The sequence below is a fragment of the Hippichthys cyanospilos genome, chromosome 3, assembly GCF_059441005.1.
Source record: "Hippichthys cyanospilos isolate Australia breed blue-spotted pipefish chromosome 3, RoL_Hcya_1.0, whole genome shotgun sequence".
In the NCBI taxonomy this organism is placed as follows: domain Eukaryota; kingdom Metazoa; phylum Chordata; class Actinopteri; order Syngnathiformes; family Syngnathidae; genus Hippichthys; species Hippichthys cyanospilos.
The window spans coordinates 9,330,074-9,355,031 of record NC_142371.1 but is presented as its reverse complement, the minus strand read 5'-3'; the positions used below and the strand labels follow the sequence as shown (position 1 = coordinate 9,355,031).

At 37.6% G+C, this 24,958-nt stretch overlaps 1 protein-coding gene across 1 annotated transcript in view; it reads left to right on the top strand.

Annotated features, from left to right (window-relative positions):
* The window catches only part of vps13b (vacuolar protein sorting 13 homolog B), a 298,582-nt gene that overhangs the window by 6,601 nt on the left and 267,023 nt on the right, over positions 1 to 24,958 (top strand). Inside the window, exons 4-9 of the mRNA XM_088410037.1 lie at positions 7,217 to 7,334; positions 13,605 to 13,772; positions 14,909 to 15,090; positions 15,448 to 15,622; positions 21,619 to 21,887; positions 24,546 to 24,641. Of these exons, the coding sequence (XP_088266163.1) occupies positions 7,217 to 7,334; positions 13,605 to 13,772; positions 14,909 to 15,090; positions 15,448 to 15,622; positions 21,619 to 21,887; positions 24,546 to 24,641 (1,008 nt within the window). The remainder of the gene's footprint in view (positions 1 to 7,216; positions 7,335 to 13,604; positions 13,773 to 14,908; positions 15,091 to 15,447; positions 15,623 to 21,618; positions 21,888 to 24,545; positions 24,642 to 24,958) is intronic.

Genomic DNA, 24,958 nt, shown 5'->3' with positions numbered 1-24,958 from the left:
TATATATTTTTCTTTATCTGAGTCTCCTTCAATTTCTCTCATCCACTTTCCTGTACTTGCTGATTTCTTTATGGTAGTTTATATTGTCTTTACATGGTACAGCTTGTTGTGTGAGGTTCATTAATAAGAAAAAAAAAATTGTAAATGAGGTATTATGTTTTACATTAGGATATGCGATAAAACCCAGCTTTCATATAGAGGAAATTAAAATTTGTAAATTTTTGTAAATTTGTTTTACATGAATACTTGGTATCAGTGGGGATTGCATGTTCTCCCCAAACTTGTATGGGTTTTCTCTGTGTATTCTGAATAAATGCTAGTGTGAATGGTTGTTTCAATGTGGAGTTTTGGTTTATCTCTCTTCTTGCTTGAGTATAAGCTTCAGTTACCTGCCACCATAAAGAGGATAAGAAAAAAAAACAGATCCATGTTTCTTTATTACTATAGTTGCCAGCGGTATTTCTTTTCCCATATATGTTTGAAGGAGAAAAGTAAACATATAACTCCAAATGTTGTGTAGTGACTTTCAAATTTTGTAACCGTTTCATTAAAAAAAAAAAAGGAACATTACAAAAATGTATATTGATTCAAATGTATTGAGCTTTGTTTAAATCCGATTGCATTCCTTTGGGTTTGTTGTCAATGGGTTAAGTGCGCCAGAAGGCTCAAGAGATATGTTGAAAAAGTGGCCCCATACTGACATTATCACATCGACATTAGCTGAAAACAATCACTGTCTCCTAGTTTATTTTATTTTATTTATGTTTTTCTGCCAGCTGCAAACCATTTTGTGAGAGTTCATGTTGCTAGTGTTAAAATGAAGTATAGAGATACAGCGCGGTTGAAATACTTTTATTCATCTACCGGTAATACAGTACCTGATGGCCTATACGTCTATCTTACTGGTTAAAAATGATGATTGGATGTTAGACTTAACATTGATATAACGAAAAATGAATTAGTATACAGTCGGTCCCCGGTTTACGAACACCCTGTTTTACGAACAATTCGACTTACGAGCGTGGACCACGGAGATTTTTGTCCCCCACTTACGAGCAAACCTTTCGTCTTACGAACAATCCGACATGCCGGCAATTGTGTATGCAAATATATTTTTGCTTAGCTGCGTCAACAAAATCAGCAGTTGACGCTTGTGACAGTAACGTGAACGCTATTGCTCTTACAACGTCACAGTCACTGTCTCAGTCACAGTGTCAGTCACGGAGTCAGTCACGGAGATGCCAATATGCTATTGGTCGATTAAGGTCACCCGGTCTCATTCACGGAGATGCTATTGGCCGGCGTCACGTCAATAACATAAATGCCGATATGCTATTGGCCGAACGCCTTTATCTAGCTTGATGGCACAGCTGGTCGGGATGGAATGAAGGAGAGAAAATGAGTGAAAAATGGAAGGAAGGAATGTTGTGAAGACTTTGCAAACTTTATCTGTTAGACATAGCTTCTAAAATTGCTAGTAGCGGTAAAGGAAGAAGTAAGAGGATGATGACAATAGAAACGAAGCAGGAGATAATAAAAAAAAAAAGAGGGAGGCACACGCATAGTTAACCTTGCTCGTGACTATGGACGGAACCGCTCGGCAATCTTCTAAGGGCAAGACTTTCCTTGCCGGGGTACGGACCTCGCTCGACAACAAAATGGAGAGGCTTCTTCTATTATGGATTAAAGAGAAGGAAATTGCCGGTGATATGTTTTAGCATCTCCGTGACTGACACCGTGACTGAAACAGTGACTATGACATTGTAAGAGCAATAGCATATCAGCGTAACTGTGTCAACTTGGCGGGTTGGTCTCTGCTCCCCTCCGCCTCCACCCAGCTCAAGTCACGTCGCTCCAAAGGTAAATGTCATTTGTCCTTTGTATATGTTATTTAATTTAACTGTACAGTAGATTATGTTACTCATTTTTAATAAGTGTATAAATTCGTGATGTTTTTACTTAAGGTTTTTGCACGCGTTGCACGCATTCACGAATTAACAACCCGAGCAGTTCGAGTTACGAGCGTAGCCGCTGAACGGATTAAGTTCGTAACCCGGGGGCCCACTGTATTTGATAACTTCTAATTCCATTTAAGCTTATGGAACCCTTTTTTAGCTCTACACTCAGCATCCACTTGAACCTGTTGAGTCTGGAAGGGTGGTCCTCCCACCTGTGGTCCCCTCTGAAGGTTTCTGATTTTCCCCAAATTGAGGTTTTTGAGTTTTTTCTTCCCCTTCTCAGAGCTTTGAGCTGGGAATATTGTTGTATTCTTATGGCGAAGTCTCTGTACGACTTCTTTTTTGCAAAAGATGTCTCAATATGACCTCTTTTCACCTGCAAAGCCCTTTGAGACCGGTGATTCAGGGCTATACAAATAAAAATTGATTGATTGACCTATATCAGTGATAAACTAACCTGTTCTTGTTAATAAATGCGCTCAAAATGAAAATAATCTGACTCTGAAAAAAACCCCACCACACACGCACACGCACACACAAACTGTATTGTAAAAATTTTAATTTGACATATTCATCGCTGGTTATAGTAGTTCAATTTTCTGACTTTCAAGATACAGCTTTATTTCAGTTCCCACTAAGATGGTGAGATTGTTTGTCTCTATGCGCTATAATTGATTGGCAACCAGTTCCCATGTTGTTGTTGTTGTGGTGGTGGTGCTGACTTTCGGTTTGCACCATCAGAAATCACCACAGCAGTAGTCCGTAGTTTTGATAAATTCTTCTGAGATAGTTTGAAATTGATTAGATGGATGTCCATGGTGTTTGTGTACAGTATGTAAACAGCTTTGTAAACAGCACCACACAATTATTTTTGTGAAATGTAATTATGATACCAATTATGGTATTGTCCCATAATTTCGTTAACCTAGAAGTCTGAAATATGTTTTCAGACCATTTGGTGGCAAATATTTAGTGTTCTTAGTTGTGAAGACACAGTAGGGCTAATCCTGTGAGAGAGCTTCATAAACCCTGACATGGAGGATTGGGCCTTTTCATGGCTAGCAGGGTTCCGGTTTTGATAAAGACCTATTGGGTTTCCTTCATTTATTTTGTCATGCCATTAGGTTCGCCCTTCACTGTTTGACCTCCATTCTCCAGGCGTGTCACTTTGATGTCAGCATGAGTCTGCTAGCGACTCACAGTGGAAAAACAACAGTAACTGTGTGAGTGTTTACTCTGTATCTGCTCCTCTCTTTTTAAATCAATTTCTTTTCTTTTACTCGTCATATGACGTGTTGTTTTAGATGTGGGGTTTTATTGTGTTAAATTGCTTTTATCTCAGTGTTTATTTATTTCTTACATCTCTTCATAGCCTAATTCTAAATGCCCTTTGATCTTTTCTTATTAAGTGTTTTTTTTTTTGTGGCTGAATGTGCATTTGGAATGGGAAGCTGAAAATGAATTGCCTCCATTGGGATTAATAAGATTGCATGAATCTCAGTTTGATTCAGCATGAGCCATTTTTGTGGCCGAAAAGCCTGTTATTTATTAAAAAAAGAAAAAAAAAAGGAAAAAATGGATATGGGTTCACTGACGAACTGAAAAATCCTGCTATGATCTTTTGATGTTTTACAGTAAAGTTTTTACACAGCTAGTAGGGTGTATTGTGCATTAAAAATTGTGGTAAGAGGCTGCAAAGGTTAAATGTTGCTTGAACCCCTGTCTCACGGTGTGTATGTTTATACAAAGACACCTATGACACTATCTAGAAAGACAATCTTTCTGATATCCAGCAGTGGCAGCTGAGTTTAGCTAATTTTTGAAAGGCTCAGAAGGTCAACACTCGAGACATGTTTCAAACACTGCCTCTGGGTTTCTCACTCACCTTGATGTCTGCAGGGGATAGAGGTTAGGACTGGCCTCCTTGTCCCCTCTCAACTGGTGCCCACTTGCACTATGGCTATTGCGAGGCAATGCCACTTTCATAGCTGAATCTTATGCCTGTGTTACTTTACCACATCTGCACAGTATTTTGTTTCACATTTAAATTGACTTGATACAGAATCCGGCAGTCTGGTAGTCTCTTTCCTCAGTCCCCCTCAGTTCCGCCTGTGTTCCTACGGCCAGAGGTGGGCCGCCTGTCAATGCTCACAGTGACGGATCGACGTTTGGCTGACTTTGCTGACGGGTCGCCGAATGACATAAATATTTTAAAAATGATGGACTAAACCTGACGGAACAGTCTATTTCGCCCGTCTATGTAATCCGTTGTTGTAATTGCATTGCATTGCACTACAATGGTTTATCAACTCATCCAGTTAAACCTTCCGAAATTTTGGTGAAATTAAATTGCTGTCTATATACATGTTGTTGCATGCACACTAGATATTGTGATGTTTTTTTTTAGTGTGTTTTGTCATAGGTTTGCCTACCTTATTGGGATGATTGAGTAAATGAAGGGAAGGGGAGACACTTGTTTTAGGCTTAGGTTTGATTGTTATTTCTTTTGCAAGCTTTTTTGGGGGGTTGGTGGGTGGGGGGAGTGGGATGGGGGGAGCAAAAAAAAAAAAGTGAACCCCACCTCTGCCTTGATAATGTCATTTTAGGAACTCATTCTGAAAGTTGTGTTTGTGCCTCTTAAGAATACCTCCAAAAAGAGTTGTTAATCAGACCACTTCCACCTCCTTTTTTTAGTTTGAGTAGGTGAAACCAGCCTAATTTTAAAAGTTTTACAGCTAGGTTTTTTTTTTCTGTATTTTCAGCTCATTATAATCTAACCTGGATCATTTGTTGTTTGTTTGTTGTTTTTGCATTTATTTTAGGGGCATCAGATTAATTGCGGCCACTTAATTAGTCATAGTTAAGTGACATCTTTTTCCTTGGGTAAATCTAATTTTTAATCTCTAAATTTATGCCCTGTGCATGCTAACTAAATCATTTATTTATTTATTTATCTATTTGTTTTTTGCATCAGGCTTCTTGTGCTTGAGTTGTTGGGAGTTAGGTCAATCACACCCTGAACTAGACACTGAATGGCTTTCATTGTGTGTGATATAACTTCATAGGCTCCGGTTGTAGGTGGGAGGGCAAGTTCAGAAGCAGAAAGAAAACGTGAAAATAGAAACGCTAGAGGGCTAATAAAGGAAAAATTTTACTTTAAAAACCACCCCGAATATACCTTTGATACAGGTAGAGTGATCTGCATTCTTTGTAAGACGGAGCTTGCTTACCATAGAAGAACCTCAAAGTTAAGCTCACCATATAAATGCAAAGCACCCACGTGCAACTGCAGTCACAGCTAATGATAACCACAAACATAGTTAAGCTCTCTGCCAAACTAAACTCAAGAACACAATTTTTCAGCAAGTCTGTGATGGGCAGAATGGACAATGTTTTTTTTTTTATGTTAATTTGTAAATTTGGTGACAAAAGAAGCCTCCACGATTTCTCCTGACAGGTGAATGTAAAGGTCCTAGACAACACTTGGGACTTTTTTCAAGTACAGCAGACGGTAAATGGTTATAACCGAATCTGTTAAAGTCTGTTAAAAAATGAATCCACACTTTTTTGTTTTTATATATAGATCTTTTGATATGCCATAATAACATGATGTATTCAATGAAAAACTCTGGTTTGGGGTTTTTCTCAGAAATTATTTGGTCTTAAAAAGAGGTTAATTAGATCAATTTCCAGTAATTACAAATCCTAATGAATTAATCTCTTATTTTGTAATCTCTTGACAGTACTAATTTATTGATTTTTTTTTTCTGTTTGTCCTGGTTGAATTTTAAGAGCAAGCAAATGCAATGTTAATGGTTTTTTAAAAAAATGCTTACATTGTTCAACCAATGTAAAGGGAGACTTGAAGTACCACAGCTCAATATATCACAAATCCTAATGAATTAATCTCTTATTTTATAATCTCTTGACAGTACTAATTTATTGATTTTTTTGTTTTTGTTTATCCTGGTTCAATTTTAAGAGCAAGCAAAACAATGTTAATGTTTTTTTTTTTTTTAAATGCTTACATTGTTCAATGTAAAGGGAGACTTGAAGTACCACAGTGACCCCCTAACATAAATAATAAGCACACATGACTGCTGCTTTTCTTTCACTTGCTTAGTGGGCCATTTTACCTCCTACATTGGCTTTTAAATGATTATGGTGCTCCTATAACCCCTCAATGCCACACATGATGTTTGTGTCTTTTGGGAAAGATACAAAAGGAAGAAAATCCTTTCAAGCTTTTCCCACCATCTCAAATTTTACATTGTTGAAATGCTTTCTTTTTTCCCTTTTGTCATACTGTAAATATTTTAACCGTCATTATTTTTTAAATGTGTCCTTACCTTGTTGCATCATGTGAATGAAACAAGGAATAAAAGTATGGGATATTTGTTAATTTAAACCTTGTTTGCACGGACTAGCTAGGCCAGGGGTCTTCATTCCTGGTCCTCAGGCTGATCTTGTGGAGGATCAGACAATCATTAAGCTCTGCAGAAGCTGGATAATGATTTTGATCATTTAAATGTTTTGTAACAATGAAAACATCCCGGGCACCGACCCTTGAGGAGCAACATTGAAGACCCCTGCTCTAGACTATAATAGTCCGTGTATGTTTTGTGTTCTATAAGTCTGATTGTGTCATAAAATGGCATGCTTCTATATTCATGTCCATCCTCAGGGTTACAATTGTATTGATGAACAAATACATTTCTCTTTTGTACTGCATATTTCTGTCTATGAAGTGTGATGATGAATAGCGAAAATAACTATTATGTTCATAAGTGATGGAGCTACTGTTTTTTTTCTTAGTGTCTTTAATGCTAGCTAGCCTCCTAAACTGAAAGCATCTTGTGATGAAGCTTTCAAAAGCTGCTACAAAAATAAAGTTCTTATTATTATTACTAATTCATACGTGCATGTTGTGATTACCATTTTCGATTTGCCATCACTCAGAGGTGATGTATAGTGTTTGCGGAGAAAAGACCCTGACTCATCCAAGGCCCAAAGCTTATTTGTGGAGCCTTTGGTGGGAGTAAGGTTTGGTTGGGATTAATGTACTTAGCTCAAAAGAAGCACACTAAAACAGTGCTGCTTGGTTACTTGTCGATAAGTGTGCCTTGTATAACACATATCTGCTGCCTAGTGTACACAATGGCAACCCCCCCCCAACGTAACAGAATGGTCAAAACAGTTAAAAAAAAAATGTCACTATATATATTTATATATAACCTTTATGTTTGTGTTTTCTTCAGGATGACCATGAGAGTGGGTCCAGCTCTACGAGTCGCAGTATGTCAGAGAGTTCCAAGGCTGTTGGCAAGCCCCGCCGCCCTCAGCAGGCTGCCCCAAGTGACCCAGACCTGCCCCCAGGTGAATGATGGCTTAGGAGCCAGTAAAACGACACTATCTTCTATCCTTTTGAATGGCCGCCAATGGTGACTGAGGGGTGGGTAGTACAGTGGCTCAGACGATGCACCTATTCTTAGTCAAACAATTGAGGGTTTGAGCTGGCCTCCAAGAATATTTGGAATATAACTGCAATATAAAAAATTAGGTGGAATAATGCCTGCGGATGCTGGCCAAGTAATATTATTTTGATGTTACTTGTTTGAAAAAAAATGCTGCTATCGACATGGGGGCGGCATGGCTCCGGTGGTAGAGTGGTCGTCTCCCAACTGAGAGGCTGTGGATTCGATCCCATGACCATCAAGACCATGTCCAAGTGTCCTTGAGCAAGACACTGAACCCCCAGTTGGTCCTGATGCTGTGTCAGCTGTACGTAAATGACTAGTTTGAATACCCAAGGTAGAAAAGCGCTATATACAGTAAGTGAAAGTCCATTTACCATACAGTATTAAGGACACTCACACACTCACCATGGAAATTAAAGGGAAATTCAACACCAATTTTTTTTTTTTTTTTTTTTTTTAGTAATGTATTATACAGCTCCTCCAGTCTAAATTAAGGCTAGATTAAACCTGTGTTGGTATAACACAAATTAAGCAACAAAATTCATGTCTTTAGCCGACTCTGGGGCGGCCATTTTTCTCTTACAGTCAATTGAAAATTACATCACATTTACTGGATTCTCAGGTTTCAACCAATAACAACTTGAATCCCCATATTAAACAAAACAAAACATAAAATACGTCATACGTTTTTCTTCAAATTGCTTTGCACCTAGAAGTCATAATTTTCTATTTAAACATGTACTGCACAACCTGCAGCATATTTCTTGCAAAAGAACTTATCATGATCAAAGTGCATGTCAAAGTTTCTTAAACAGGGTGACAACGTTTTACTCACTTTAAATATGAAACAAATCTTGAAACATGCTTGTCACTTGTAGTGCAATCGGAGACTGAGCATGATTGACCGATTTCCATGGAAAAGTACATTACTGTATTTCTAAGTAAAAATGTTCTTTACAAACATGTTCTATGCTACCCCACCAGTCTAAACTTGGTATTTTGATTAATATTGCAATTGTGGAACATAAAGTAAGCAGCAAAATCCACTCTTTTTAACCATCTCAGGGTTCGGCCACTTTACCTCTTGCTGTCAACCAAAAATGACATTGCAGTTGCTCAGGGCTCTGGCGACGACCACTCACGGCTCACTTGTTATTTTGAGTTTAGTCGTGCCACAGTCACAAGCTGGGCTGTAATTTGTCGTTACTCGAGCCCTGAGCAACACTTGAGCTGCAGTTGTGTTTCGACTCTGCTGTGCCACAGGTTATTGTCTCCACGCAGAAATGAGTTGTCATTCACAAATATCATTTTATTGATGTTTCCACATAATCCCTGCGACGTACTTGTGTACCCCAGGGGTGCAAATGTCCCTCGGTTTGGTTAAGGAGGGTCATCAAAGAAGAAAGAAAGAAGAACAGGAAGGAAGGGGTATTCAGCTTACAGAGTAGGTCACCATGTAACACCCAAGTTATCCGAAACTCAGCATGCATGAATATATGAACTTATATTCAGTCCTAGCTGGTTGTATCTGGGGAGGATCCATTTCCATGCCTGATGTTATGAGATAATATCTTTCCCCAGCTGTTAAAGCAAGGTGCCTCACCTCAGATTCTCCCCTTGGGCCTACATTTAGTTGAGCTCTGAGGTAGGTGTGAGCGGGAGAGAGAGAAAGAAAATCCCAATACTCTTTTCCAGCAATGTTTCAACCAACCACAGCTTAGATGGAATTTAGGGTCAAACATTGGGTCACTTCTACAAGGCTCAAAATAATTTAGTCTTTTTTTGTAGAGCATCTTTTTCTTACCAATTACTTTACTCAAAGTTGATGTATTTCTGTTTATGTAAATACTGTATGCTTGCTAACTTGAACAGTGTTGGGCAAGTTACTTCAAAACTGTGATGCATTATTTATTACTTAATTCTGTCATTTCAAAGTAATTAGTTACATTACATTATTACTTACTCTATTCTAAATGGAAGATATTACCCGACTTTTGCCAAGAGTTCACATAATATTTTTCGTGGGTCACTCACATGAGTACCAGGACATAATATTTGGTATACACCCTTTCTTTCATTAAAAAAAAAAAAAAAAAAATCCTCCATGTATGCTTTACTTTTGTTCCGCCGGCAAGAGTGCCAGCAATCGAGTGTGAATTTTCCTATCAAGGGAACCCTTGAAAAAAGCTTATTAAAAAAAAAAAATCATTAAGAAAATACATTAGTTGTAAATACTGAACCGGTCAGCATACGTTAAAAACGTCCTAAAATATGAAAACTTTGCGAATGGATTTGGTCTTATTCTTTTTGTATTCATTTAAAACGATTACAATATTTATCTGAACTCTTATTTTGAATGGTTTGTAGCAAGGTAATTGCTTTGAGGCATGACCACAAATGCACACTTGACTTTTTCCTTCTGTTGATGATGTCGAAAGCCAAAGTTCTGCAAAAAGTCTCTCGACGAGCATCTGTTGAACCATGGAGATATAAATCGCTGGAAACTATTCATTTGAAGCTTTTTTTTGTGCCACAAAGGAAATTTCTGTGCCTTTTTGCAACCTGTTCTTACCGTGCTATTTAGTTTAGTAAAATGACAAAGTTCACTGCCAAGATGCCAATGCCTTGGAATTTGAAGAATAAATTGCTAATGTTCTGTATGCCATGTTTTTATCTTGCACATATGCTACACAGTCTGTGTAAGATTGTATGTAATGGCATTTTAAAACTTTGGTAAGAATCAGTACATCCCTGGGCTGAGGTATGAGCATTTTGTTTGTTAGTGTAGCATGTCATGCGTGAGCTGTTCTTCGCTTTTCTTCAGATGGGAAGGGAACACAGAACTTGTACTTCTTTGGGAGCGGAAGAGCTGGTTTATTCCACCACTCGTCATCACCCCGAGGCACCTTCCTTCAATCCAGTGCTTACATTAGCAATAACTTGCGCTACATTCACATGCTCTTTTCATATTTGTTAAATAAAGGGTGACTGAAAATTATATGGGGATATGAGCGATAAATCTTGCACCACATTTAAGTGTGCTTCAAGCCATGGCACCTTGGAGCCACTATTCAGGGTAAAAAAAAAAAGTTCAGCTCAGGTTCTGTAGTAATGGATGAAAGTAGGTACAGTGGCTTGCGAAATTATTTGGCCCCCTTGAACTTTGTGACCTTTTGCCACATTTCAGGCTTCAAACATAAAGATATAAAACTCATTTCTTGTGAAGAATCAAGAACAAGTGGGACACAATCATGAAGTGGAACACACTTTGTTGGATATTTTAAACTTTTTTCACAAATAAAAAAGGAAAATGAACACGTAACAGCAGTGACTCCTGTTTAAGTTTACATTTACATGTTTGATCGTTAATTTTTTGTAGTATACACTGTAAAAACAAAACATTTTGAAAATTTACATTAGGCATTATTTCATATTACAAGTTTTGCAAAAATCTAATTTTATCCTGTTGCTCATGAGAATTCTCTTCCCATGAAATTTGTGTCTCGTTCCATCCCTTCATACAGCACACCTTACTGTTCTGTTGCCATGGGTGCGAGTGAGCAAGGCTCCGGAATCTTAAATGTGTTGTTCAAAATGCTAATAGTCATAATAAATTATTTAATTCCTAATCTCCTAGTCAATGTTGATTCAGTTTCTTGAACTAATTGAAGCAAATGGCATGTACTGCATTTCTTGGCTGGGACTAGCAGGGGAGGTGAGAACATGCGGAGGATTGAAATATTATTAGTTAGTAGTTAGTAATATTTAAAAAAAAAGTAATTAATTGTTTTCCCTCACATTTTAATCAATCACTTTATGTCCGTTATGTGTGGAAAAACTTCAAAAAACATGTCCTTGGAATGTTGCATCCTGTGTGTTGCTGTCATGGGCTTCATTGCTAATTTAACTGGAATTGGAACATACCGATGATATTTGTTAGTGTATATAGCCCTCAGTCAAATATTTGCAGCAATGGTCGAGTGCCTCTTTCTTACAGACCTTTCAAATTATTATGATTTGCAATTTTTACGCTTGGTTTACTATAATGTGAGTGTAGTGCTTCTGCACAAATGTTTCACATTTGTTGTGCTTCGACTACCTCTTGAGTGTGTCAAGAATTGTGCATGCATGATTGTGTAATTATGTGCGTGATTGGAGGAGATTGAGATTTGCCTGGGCTGCAGTGCAAACACACTCCTGAGATAAATCCATGGTCCAGTGCTACTGATGTCGTGGTACTGGGGCCTCTCCGAAGAGAATAAATACGGCAGCTGTTCTGGTATTACTGGCAAATGCTACTTAAGGATACTGAATATCCAACCCATGAGCTTTTACATGTACAGCTTACTTCTGTACTAGACAAGTAACATACTAAGCACTTAGGAGTTTCACTCTCTCAAAACCAAAAGGCTGAATATATGAAAGAATAAAACCAAAAGCTGAAACTCTGAATGGATGACATGTAACTATAGGTACATACTGTGAATACTTTGTTGCAATTACCTGATCTCACTTTTTCATTTTCTCACTTTCTTAAAATTTGTAATTTTTCAGCCAAAATCTAAATCAAATTTGAACGTTGTGTTGGAGTTGCTGTACCTGCTCTTCATTTGGAACATTAAAGACACAAAATGTCCCCACTGTTTTCTCTTTTAACTTTTGTGACTTGGGTGAACCATTTAGAATAGCACATATTTTTGACTGTAGGGTAGGTGTTGGGCCATGTCATTTGTTTACAGAAGGTCACACAAATGTTATAGTTCAGAGGGTCTTCGTGTGAGGCAAAATAATTCCAAGTGAAATATGACTGAAAAACATCCCAGCAGTGGACAAATTAGATCCAGAAAGGGAAATAACATTGCTGGTTTTAATGTCCAAGCTGCTGATGCAACAGCGGCTTTCAAACTGACCTCAGAACCACAACCACACTCATGCATGCTGCAGAAGCCAGAAAACACACACATTTTGGCACACACATGCATGCAAAGCTAGACACCTATGTAACAAACACATTGCGTTTGTCGCTGAGTTTGTCACACTCACTATTTGCCTCTCATTAGTCTGTCAGCAAAATTTCAATCATTTTGTCATGTCTAGTCAGGCACAGCAGCTCACCTTTCTAAGTCATTTTAATTAATTTCATCAATGTTTTGCTTAGCTGTGACTGTTAAACAGCACACCGGAGTAATAAATGACGCCACTGGACCGATGGTTAAGAGGATTCTGTCCGCAGTGCTCTAAGTACTTTTGCACTTAAGATTTTGCACTTACAAAAAATAAATGTATGTACGACCACCCTTGCCACCCATGATGATTGGGTGATTTGTTTTGGTGTCGTTCACCAATTTCTTGAAGGTGGTAGGGTTGGGTCGGCGGGTAGTGGCGGGTGGGGGTCTTCCTGCATGCACCAAAACATGTTTTTCAACCAGCCATGAAGTTGGCCAGCTGTTGGGGAATCTCCCAAAATCTCCCTTCTATGTGCCTGGATTTGAGTTCATAGGGAGCTTTAAGTTGTGAAAATTGTAATCATTAACCTGGGTGATTTGGGAGCTGACAAACTCAAGCACACATGTGCGCACACACACACACACGATTGCAAATGGTTCGCTGTCATTCATGTGCCTCTTTAACACACATTTTCATTGTTGCATCCCTCCCTATCCATGATGTGTTAAAAGCCTCAGCTGTAAATTCAAACTGTCAAAAATATGGCGTAAATATGAGGGGTGTGCATCTCGCCAATACTTATTATTCGGTTCGTCATGATACAGATCAGATCCAAATGTCAAACTGGTCAAGTAAATGAAAGGAAATAAGAAATCAAAAGTAAAATCAAACAAATGTATAACTAATCGATCCAACTGTCTTTTCAAACTTTTTCATACTTTTTACTACAATTGACATTTTGGACAATTCAATGCTTTCGATATGTGAGAACAATTAAGAATATTTCGCATTCAGTACTGCTCGGTCATGTTTGTGATGAAAAATTGGCCTGATCAATGCAGAGTTCTTAGCTCTACCCCATCAAATTAATTTGGAATGAATTTGAAATTGTGAGCCCGCTCATCTTGTCCAACAGTTTTATATATAGTTAGTTATTATATATAGTTTTGTATACATGTGGTTTAACATGTTTCTTAATTGTATGCTTGTTTTTGTTATATAGGTTATGTACAGAGCCTGATCAGACGTGTGGTGAATAATGTGAATCTTTTGGTGAACAACCTGATTTTGAAGTACGTTGAGGATGACATCGTGTTGTCAGTCAACATTACTTCGGCCGAGTGCTACACTGTGGATGATTTGTGGGAGAGGGGCTTCATGGACGTCACTGGTAAGAAAATCAATGTTTGTAGTGCTAAACTATAAAGGAAATATGAAAATAATATTTTATTGAAATAAACATTTGGGGGCATTTCTTTATTCTCCTGCCACTTAACTAATTCACTTCCATTGTCGCCTATAGACTTCACGGATCGAATAGGCTGGCATTGAATAAGTTAAAGCGTAGGTGTCAAACTCCTGCATGTTTTCTCTACCCAACACACCTGATTCAAATGATAAGCTTGAAAATGAGCCTAATCATTTGAATCAGGTGTGTTTGTGAGAAGGTTAGAAAACATGTTGGATAAAGGTCCTGGAGAACTGGATTTTGACACCTGTGTGATAAAGCAACACTACGCAGCTTTTCAACCTTCATAAGATATTTTCAGAACTTTTTCGAATGAAACATCTACTTGTACCTTGAAGAATTGTACTTTTGTCGTGGCTTTGTATTGCTTTTAACTGCCACTAAGCATCTTTGAGGAGCTTTTGGCCAATTGGTGCTGCCGTAATCGACATAAACCATAAATTCCTAAGTGTTGCTTTAAGACACGGTGAGTACTCTGTCAATTATTTTTCATTCACCCTTCATTCAATAATGAATTACTAGCTGTATTAATTAGTCTTGACGGATGGGGTTGCGGATCAATATTGGGTGGGCACCACACCACCACTTAATAAGCTTGGAGCTGTCACAAGAAGGTGGCAAAGAGATATTTTGGGCTCGAATGAAGGAGAAAGAGACGTTGGGTGCGTCTGTGGTGCTTGAAGGTGTGCCAAAATGACCTATGCTAAACTTGTAGAGTTTCTAGTTGATTGTTTTCTGCTATGGTATAAATGAAGAACTGTGCCTTCGGCAATAAAATACTTCTCACACAAAAGCTACATCATACAATACTGCAAAGGATACTATGGAAGCTAAAGCAACTATGTTTGTATGGGGAGACAAAAAATGTGTGGCCACGATCAACCGCTAACATCAACCCTTTTAAGCACCATCTTTAAAATGAAGGTCTCTGAGCATGTACAGCAGACAGTTGTTGGTGAAGGCTAAACTAGGGATCTACAATTTCACTGAATGTGACAGTTTGGCTTACTGAAAAAGGGGGGCATATCGATTAACACGTAACTGTTCTTTCTTTCCAGCTCCAGAACTTGTTCTTCGGAAAGTGATCAACTTTGCTGATTGTACTGTGTGCTTGGACAAACGGAATGCAAGTGGCAAAATTGAGTTCTACCAAGACCCACTGCTGTATAAATGCTCCTTCCGAACACGTCTTCATTTTAGTTATGACAACATCAATTCGAAGATCCCCTCTGTCATCAAAGTAAGACAATGAATAACTATCACTAATTTCCAAAACTATGAGTTAAATGTATCTCCCATTGTGCTACTTGCACCAGTTGCAGTAAATACAATCAAACCTGAAACAATGATGCGAATAATGAGCTCATTGCATGCTCTAATTAGATTAGAAAGGTGATCCCAGTGGGGCAAAAAATGTTTACGTCTAAGGCTTCACAGTACTCTATCAAAAGTGTTTTGTTTACGCATTATATGAAAATCTACTTATTGTCTCACAATTATGCCCTCAGTCATGTTTGATCATTTCAGGCAAGGCTGGCTATGGAATTACAAAAATCCATTCAAACGGTGATCATCTTTACTTCTTATGTCTTCTCAGATCCAAACTATGGTGGATAGCCTGAAGCTGTCTATCACGGATCAGCAGCTTCCCATGTTTATCCGCATTTTACAACTGATTGTTGCACTGTACTATGGGGAAATAGGGGGGCCTAAAGAAGCAGAACGAGAAGAGGGCAGCTGTGTTGTTAGGGAAGCTGGACGAAATTTAACTGGTGAGTGTCATTTAAAGTCAATTTTGGCTTAATTTGAAGTATTCATTTTTTTATTTTGTTTATTTTACTTTTGTCGCTGACCTTCAAAGCTGCTCAACGCAGGAAATCGAATGTTGAATCGCTACTGTCACTTTTGGCTGAAAAATGGAACTACACACTCTCGTCTTAATTTGCATGCTGCGTACACTCATATGAGTGCAACTTTAGCCTGAACTGAAAGCCACGGAATGGAACGTCTTTCCTTTGTAATTACATATGCTTCAATTTTCTCAATTTTTGGTGTTGGGGAGTTGGGGAGCTTGAGTTACCACTGGAAAACAAAACAACACGTTTCTTTCTAAATGCATCATACAGTAACTTTTCACCTTTGGAATCAAAAGAAAGCAATTTATGCATCACTTTTTAAGGCCAAGTTAGATCTCAATTCTTACTACCACTGAAATGTAAAATTGATATTTACTTTAGTTCTTGCCCTGCATCTGTCACTATTAAGTTGATCCCCACATAAAATGTTACAGGAATTTGTACTACATTGATATTGTGACTTCAAAACAGTAAAATACTCACTACTCATACTCAATACTATTCTAGTTCGTTAATATCTTGTTGGCTATACCTTGGGAATGATTTTCACATCTTTTTGTGATCTACTTAGGAAAATAAATGTTTTTGCTGAATAGAAAGACTAGTTGTCCCCAGGAGAGGATATTACATTATTTTGTCCACTTTTCAGTTGGCAGACGGTCATGCACAGAATTTTAAGGATTTGATTAAGTTAACATGCAAAGGGGAGTCAAAGCTCCAGCGCTGCATGCACATAATTGAGCACCCTAAAATAAGTGAGGAACAACCACCCAAAACTGTTCCTTATTTTTTTCTTCTCCTTAACAAAACTGGAGTTGTCATGTTTTTCCCCCTCTCCTTTTCTAAATGGGACAGTAAGTTAGGCCGTGGTGTAGCTTCCCTGTGCATTTTCAACAAATAAAGTGGAGCATGGTTAACTGAATACAGACCATTGTCATCAAGCTTGAGCCCTCCATGTGCATAGAAGAATAAGTGAAGAAAGATGGGTAAATCAAACACAGACCCGTCTCTTAGTTTCTGATTTGAACCTCATAGGAAATCACACTCCTCTCATCCTGGAGCCAACTAAAACACACATGGTTCAGACTTTACTATCCAATCTGCTTAATAACCAATGTTACCTGGAGCACTTGTGCATGTAAAATTAGGTTTAATGGTCTCATGTCAAGTTTTTGGTTTGACTTTATTATCACGTACAGTAATTGTAAACACCACTCATGTTTTATTCATTTGCTTATAATTATTTTAGTCAACACTTAAACTCAGAATTGTTGTCTAAAAATAGCCATGTTGTCGCAAGTTTCGACTTTTCCAATCATGGATCGGTGCAGTAAGTCACTCACATTATTCGCTTACACTTTAAGCCCTTCTTGATTCAACCCACTTTTTTTTCTTCTTTAAGTGCTTGCGACTAGCTTTGGGTTTTGGTTATTGGGTTTTGACCGGGAATGGACCCAACCCTCTATGCGTTTTTATAAATTTGTATTTTACTTATTTGTTTATTTAACTGAAGACACTAACATAGTGAAGACACTAACATAACAAAACTCCACCTCATGCTCGTCCACATTTCAACACAATTAAGTTATCAAGTTCTTGGGCTCATTGGGCCAACGCAATTTTTGTAACACGAGGAGAAAATGGAAAAAATGTTGATTCGAAGGAAGGGAGTTAAGGAAGCATACAATATACTGTAGCTGCTTCAGCTACTCCCACCAACCCACTCCTTGCCTGTTGGCCGGGAACGATAACTGTAAGTTGGCGCGGCTTACCGTTTGGTTTTCATTGCCAGATGTAAAAGTTGGTGTCATCCTACTGCTATTTGGAGCCTCTGAGAATGAATTAGTATCCTATCACAAAATATATACGAGAGGGGACCAACTCTTGGAACCCGAGCACTCCCAGAGCTTGTTTTTCTGGAAGTAATCGACAGGGTAAAGAAACTGGGTGTGTGTTTGCTGAGATAAGATTGGGAGCAGTTCTGTCATGTACATGGACATTAGTCTGTCCTTGCTCCCCCCTAATAGTAACATTTTAAGAATTAGACCTCAAATAATTATAACTGAGCTCAGTAACTCCCAACCAGCACACCATAGTGTTTAAGAGTGCCATGCATCTGGGCAATTGCCGGAATTTCAGTTCCTGGTAATTTGTTCCAAAAATATTATTTACTGAAACCAGCTGTATCTTTGTCCATCTATCTATGCTAGTGAGGTATATTGACAGTAATAATGCATCATACATTTCCACAAAACCTTTTAAGGGTGTGTGGTCAATGTGCTAAGAAGTCTTTTAACCTTTTTTTTGGGTGATTGAAATAAAAGTGCATATACAGTACAGTAAAGAATTTATTTTTAAAATGTATGAATATATAACATCAAAGGATTTTTCACATCATCACTAAGCCACTTAATGATCGTTATCCAGGACCCAGAAATGAGTCTGCTAACAAACACGTTTTGTACATTTAATGACTGACAGTGAACAATGAGGTCCTTGTGATTTGTGAAAGATTTCCATATAACATTGTTTTTTTTTTTTTTTCTGTAAGATTTGACTATAAAAATTCTAGCCCAGGAAAAGCCTAAAATACATTGTAACTTTATAGTAATTTGGGTTAATCGGGGCAGTTTAAATATTATGGCTCATGTGAGTGGACTCCAGTTTAACATGGGGTTGACCGGTATTGTTTAATTCTGAACAAAGTCCTTTCACCAGCTTTAAGAGGATGTGGGCACATACCACATGACACTTGTATATTTTTCCATTATCTGAAAATGATATCAGTTTTGTCAATTTGCATTATAGAGGTCATAGGTCACATTAATAGTGGAAAAGCTATTGAAATTATTTGTCATGGTCTTACTGAAGTTAAATATGGGTGTGTGATGACTTATTATACCCATTGAAGTGTGTTGCAATTCTTAAGGCATACTGATAATCCAAACAATTGTATGCTGTGTGTGACAAGTGTCATAACTTGCTTTTTCAAGTTATATTTTGGTACAAGCCGGTTTTCTTCACTGAGTTGCCCCACTAGATGTAAGCACAAGGAGAATTGACCAATCAAAAATTCATTTGGGAAATCGGACGATTTTAGCAAGAGCTATAATGTTTCATGAAAATGTGAATGGTTATGAATGTAGGTGCGCCTGTACACAATTTGAGTGTTTGCGTGCATGCACATGTATGCGTCTGTAGCAACGTCTTTATACTGCAAGCTATGTGTGTAAGGATCTGGAATTTATCCTATGGCTCATGCATATGTTTTGTGCTCTGTAGTGTGTTTGCTGTGAATTTGCTTTGAAGGAGTGCTTGCTGTCACTTTTCTCATAGGCCCTTTGTATGGACCAGACTATCACACATATTGGTTAGAGGCCACGGGCTATCAGGCGATCTCCAACATCATATGGCTCACACATGTCAGAATGATGAGATGTTCCAACATTTTAGATTTAACAAAGCATATTAATTGGGATTGAACTTTAGTGTGAAACTGATGATGCACTTTATCACAACAGGTCTAGCCAACGTTTTACATGTAGGTTGTATATAAAATTACCAGATTATTTTAGAATGGCACAAACTAATCAAAATGTTCTTATAAACTAATTTCCAGAGATGCCCTTTCAACTACTAAAATAATTGTTCAGTTTATGAATAATTTTGTGGTTAGTTGGATATGTTTTGTTTTAATTGTAGTTATAGAATCTTCTCATCGAAGAGTATTATGTATGTACACCCATAGAATCAAAATGACCAGTTTACAGACAAGACATGCCAGAGTTGTGGCAGTGCAGGGTTTGCTAATATATCAGCTGACCAGTTACCTTTCCATTGCTTAAACAAGGAAGGACATCTACTGGCCTTTGAGGGCACAGCCTTTCTCCCATTTGTCCTCTTCGGTCAGTCTCAATGTCAATCAGCTGGCCACTCACTTCTATAGCCACTTGTTATTTAAGATAAGGAACTATACGACAGTTAATGAATGCTGCCCCTGGAGCTCGACTTAGGACATTGATACACTTCTGGTTTTAGTTATTTTAGATTCAGCCACCAAAGCTTAGGTTGAACTAATGTGAGGAACAGTGTTCCTTTTTTTTTTTTTCCTGCAGATGCAGTAAATCAGCCCCACATCTTGCTGGGATTTTTTTTTTCCACTCACTCCTATGGATTAATACTTCAAAGTCTTCCTAAGCCGGTGTGTTTTGATCATTTCATTGGTAATTGCGCTTTCATTTTGATTGTCTCATAATTCAAATGTAGACTTCATCAGTCTGTGACGTGAAGCAGAACAGCTTAACTTGTTGAAATGACACCTCAAAGGCTACCACAGAATGGAGAAAATACACCAAATTGGACAGGAACACTGGAGGAGAGAATGAGATAACTCATAACATTAGACTTCCAACTGCCAATTCACCAAGTGAAAGATTTAATTAAAATATGTCATAATTTCACCCCCTTAGTCTCTGGGATTCCTAAGCAGTGACCTCACGGACAGTATTGTTTTCCCGCAGAGGACATGAGGCTGCAAGGAATGGGATTACACATTCTTGTGTATTGACATCAGCTTCCTCTTTCTCCATCTTTATGGAAATAGATACAAGTTGAAAGGTCGGTATCAGAGAATGAACAGTGTGGTGTAGTTTGTTCAAACCTACGACCAGGAACTGCATTCATGGGTATTTGTTTTTGACACCAAAACAACCAATTTGTCAGTCCACCTGCTTTCTTCACTTCTAGTTCGAGGTTCACCGAGATTAAGGATTGTATTAATAGTTTCGTTCCAACATTTGTGTTTTTCATTTTTGATCATCCCTTTTGGCTTGTGCCTAATGTGCTGGCTTTTTTCTTTGTCCAGCCAACTTTTTTTCTGGCCTATAAGTTTTACTGTCTCATTTACTTTAATACATCAGTGTATTAATCATGCCGTAAGAGGCTCACTACAGCTGTTTCTGGAGTTGCAAGCTTCAAAACACTTGTTCATCACAATCAGGGTTTTACTATTTGTTTTTGATGCATTACATCCAGTGCACTATAGTCATATAGTGAAGTAGGTTTATGCGGTATGCGCATGGTCTCTATGTTGTAGTTTTGGCTTCAACCACGGCAAGTGTGTTTGCATTTTCATTTGATGGTTGTTAGTTGTCCAACCCTTGTCTAGCAGCAGATATCAAGCTAGATAGCGAAAATCCACATATGATTGACACCCAATAATAATGCATTAGGGAGACAAAGTAACCCCCACAAAAACACTCAAAAAATGATGACGGACCTTCAGTAAGCGTTGTCCCCCTCCCCCCTGTTCATCAAAAATTGAAGAATTAAAATAATCTGCCAAGGTGAATCCATAGGGGCCAAACAACAGTTAGTTTACGGTTTCCACTACATTATATTAAGATAGCCTGATGACATGTGCAAAATTAATATGTTGTACTGTATTGGGTTCAGAGACTGTTCGAGCTTTTCCCTGAAATATATTCTTAAAACTGCATGTTTTAATTTTCTTTCTCTTTTTTGTTTTCATGCAGAGCATGCGTCGTTTCTTCATTGTTCTCCAAGACCGTGACACTCATTTCTTTCTTTCATACATGTATCTTTCATACATGTCCAAAGATTTATTCTTCCTACATAATTCAGAATCAGATGCACACTTAAAAATGTCCTTTTTAAGGTGTTTTTAATATTTGTACATAATCCACTTTTAAGTCCTGACTCCACTAGTCGATTACTGCTCTTAGGTTCATCAGTATTTATTGTGCTCTTACTTATTTACTTATTTACACAAGGTCAATGCTGTGTTGCATACTTTGACGAACCCTTCCAATTTCATTTCACTACTATCCAAACAACACTGTGCTGTAAAATGAATACATGTTGTTTTTGTTATTTATTTTTATTCCTTTTAGGGATGGAAATGGACATAGAGAACCAAGGTCCAAGCCAGTACTCCAGTCAAGAGTTCTTCATGGACACGGGGCTTTCTCCAGATAGTAACCAGGGATGGGTGTCTTGGGCATGGTCTTTTGTTCCAGCTATTGTGAGTTCAGAGGAGGGCGATGGTCTTTACCAGCAAAGAGAGACTGGGAGCTTCACAAACAATCCCCAACAACACACACCCAAGGATCCTATTGTTTCAATAGGATTCTACTGCACCAAGGCTTCTGTAACATTTAAGGTAACTTAACTGTTACGGACCTGGCTCACAATGTTTCTTTATTTTTGTTAATGTAATTAAATCAATCGTGGTTTTGTAAATGGCATTTTCATATTCATTTCAATTTTGAATGCGCTTATTAAGCAGGTGCATCATGTGGCTAAGCTCGCTAGCTAGGTGGAGACACAATCTCTCCTGGGCTAAAGAGGTATACTAACAACAGTGATAACTGCTTAGACGGGCTTCATTGATTGTACTCCCTTTAACAGTTTATTCAATGCTCATTAACCGGCTAGTAATACACATGTACAATATTTTAGTAATACTTTAGGAATTGTCGCGTTCTTAGTCTGAAAATGATAATTTTATTATTGCTTTTCCATTCCTACTTGACCACTTGCTCACTAAATTCGTCACCAGTTTATGTCCAGTCCCAGATAATACAGTAGGTTACCCAAAATGTGCCACAAATAGTTGAATTTGCAAATGCTAAACTGCAAATATGTGTGTATCCACTGTACTGTTTTATAAAAACAAGCGTAAATATGTGGGTATGATATCGTAAACTTTTTAAGATTTGTTTACCTAAGTGTATGTCACTGTATGGGGACATTCAAGACATTGTTGTCTAGTTCATTGCCTCTAAGCACCTGCCCTCAAACTGTGTGATGATTTTGAGTTTTAATCTTAAGGAACTTCTTGATCCTCTGAAAGTTTTTCCTCTTTCTCTCTGTGTGTGGTGCAGGCAAGGGTAAGGAAACCGCTAACTGGTGTCTCGGGTCACGTTAATGTTTTAAACATTCTATGTGGAATGATGACTGTTCAGAAACAGATCCCAATTTTTAATCCTGCCAATTCAGTGAGAATAGTTGGAATTCATCTACGTTAACCCTGAGGTTCAGCCTCTCAGATCACATTACTAAATACTATGAGTATGTATTTTCTCACAAAAGATGAAGTGCTAAAGCTGAAATTGGTTTTATTGTTTATTTTTATTAAATCAGTTTTTCGTTACAGTGATATGTATATATATATATATATATATATATATATATATATATATATATATATATATATATATATATATATATTTTTTTTTTTTTTTTTTTTTAACTTTCACGTCTTTTTATAAAGGCTAGATAGAGAGAACTGTTAAATAACATAACCTAAAATATTTAATCCCTTCCCAAGTAATTCATTCTATATTCTTTTTAATGCTTCTGTGCTCAGACAGCAAAATATCTTCATTCCTACTTAGGTAACCTCCTTACTATTGCATCCAGGAATTTGCAGGTTAGTTCTCATGTGAAAATTAAAAAAAAAAGAGGAAGGCACCAAGCATGAGAGAATCTGCTCCATCAGTAGGGATAATAAGGCACAGCTGCTTCTTGTTCTGCACCTGCTTCCTGTGCTAAAGTTGAATTGGTTAGGCCTGCACAATTCTACTCTACACCTACAGTTGTTAGACCGGCCAAACTCTAAAGCATCAGTGCTTTCTTGTTGCAGCCAGCTAGTTTTGACCAGATGCTCTCTCGCACACTTTCTTTGTTCAAGCTACACTCTTAGGAGACCACAATTCGCAGAACAATCCCTTTTTAAGTTTACTTTGGAATATTTCTTTTTTTTGAAAGGGGGGGGGGGGGGGGGGTGTTCTGATTGCCATTCCCCAAAGAGCAAATCAGGGCCTCCCTGAAAACTACATAGGAGTTGGTGCATTATGATTTGAGATTTAATGAAAATATTTGTCGCAGGTTAGGACCTGGTAAAGGAAATTTCTAAAAGAGCAATTTCTGTTTCAAACAATATTTCATAGTGCATAATTGTGTATTTTTTGAAGCAATATAATAGTGGCTGGATGTTATTTTCAGAAATAAAACGTGCCTTTGTACTGAAACACACACAGTATCAGACACATGGCAATCTTATGCCTCAATTGGCTATTGCAGCTGTCCAATAACTGCAGGGGCTTGTTCAAATATGCCTTTGCACACGGCACAGATGGCCCTCAACTTTTGAAGCGAATGCCCCAGCGCTTAGGGCGGCAGGTAGATTTCATACACCCTGGCGACACGTTAGCTAAATTCTAATTGGCTAAAAACTCTACCCTCTAACCCTAATATAAAACTAAAGCACTTGAAGGATGGTAACTAAAAAGGATATGACATTAAAAGAACAGAATATGGAGAATTATTTTATATATGAACATCATAAAATATATACATATTTAGTAAAAAAATGTACAAATCAATTTAAAATGAAATTGACTTTTATTATAGCTTTTATAATTATCAGTTTATTATAGTCATGATAATGTCTGTTTATATTAGGCCAGCAGAGAAGGCCTTGCTGGCCCCGACAGTTCACCACTGATATATTTATATATATATATATATATATATATATATATATATATATATATATATATATATATATATATATATATATATATATAAACTACATTCCATTTTGTTTTATAACATCAAGATTCACTTTGGATTATTGGCTAAACATTTTTGCGTCATGCTTTTGTAAATAAAGCTAAGAGCAGTGAAAGTTATTCTTTGCCTGTTTTTTTCCTTTTATGTAAGTCGCAGTTAAAAATTTTTGCTCCTAACTGTACAGCCAAGGTTGCTTAGAGAAATGTGCCTTTTTGACTTTTGATTGTCTCTACTGTGTCAGGTGACAGAATCCCAGGCAGAGAGCAGCTACTACAGTCCTCAGAAGGTTAAGTCACGAGAGGTCTTGGGCTTGGAACAAGAGGGAATAAGTCTTGAAGTAAGATTCATTATTATTTGTATCGCAATTAGCTCCCCAAATTCCTTTGGTTAAACTTGATCACCATATTTTCTTCTTTCTTCTTCTTTCTCCCGTATTACTTTTATTACATTTAAGATTGCTGCCTTATTTACTTTGGAATAGATAATTTACATACTTCCTTCTCTAACTATTTATACAGCCTCCCTGGTCACTTATCTCTGGCCAGTTGTGAGTACAGTAAAACCCCTGCCTGAGTCTGACGATTTTTGAATTTCTCCCTTGATGTTGTAGATTTTTCCCCTCTGATTACCTGGTTTGACTAGAAATGTGTTTTA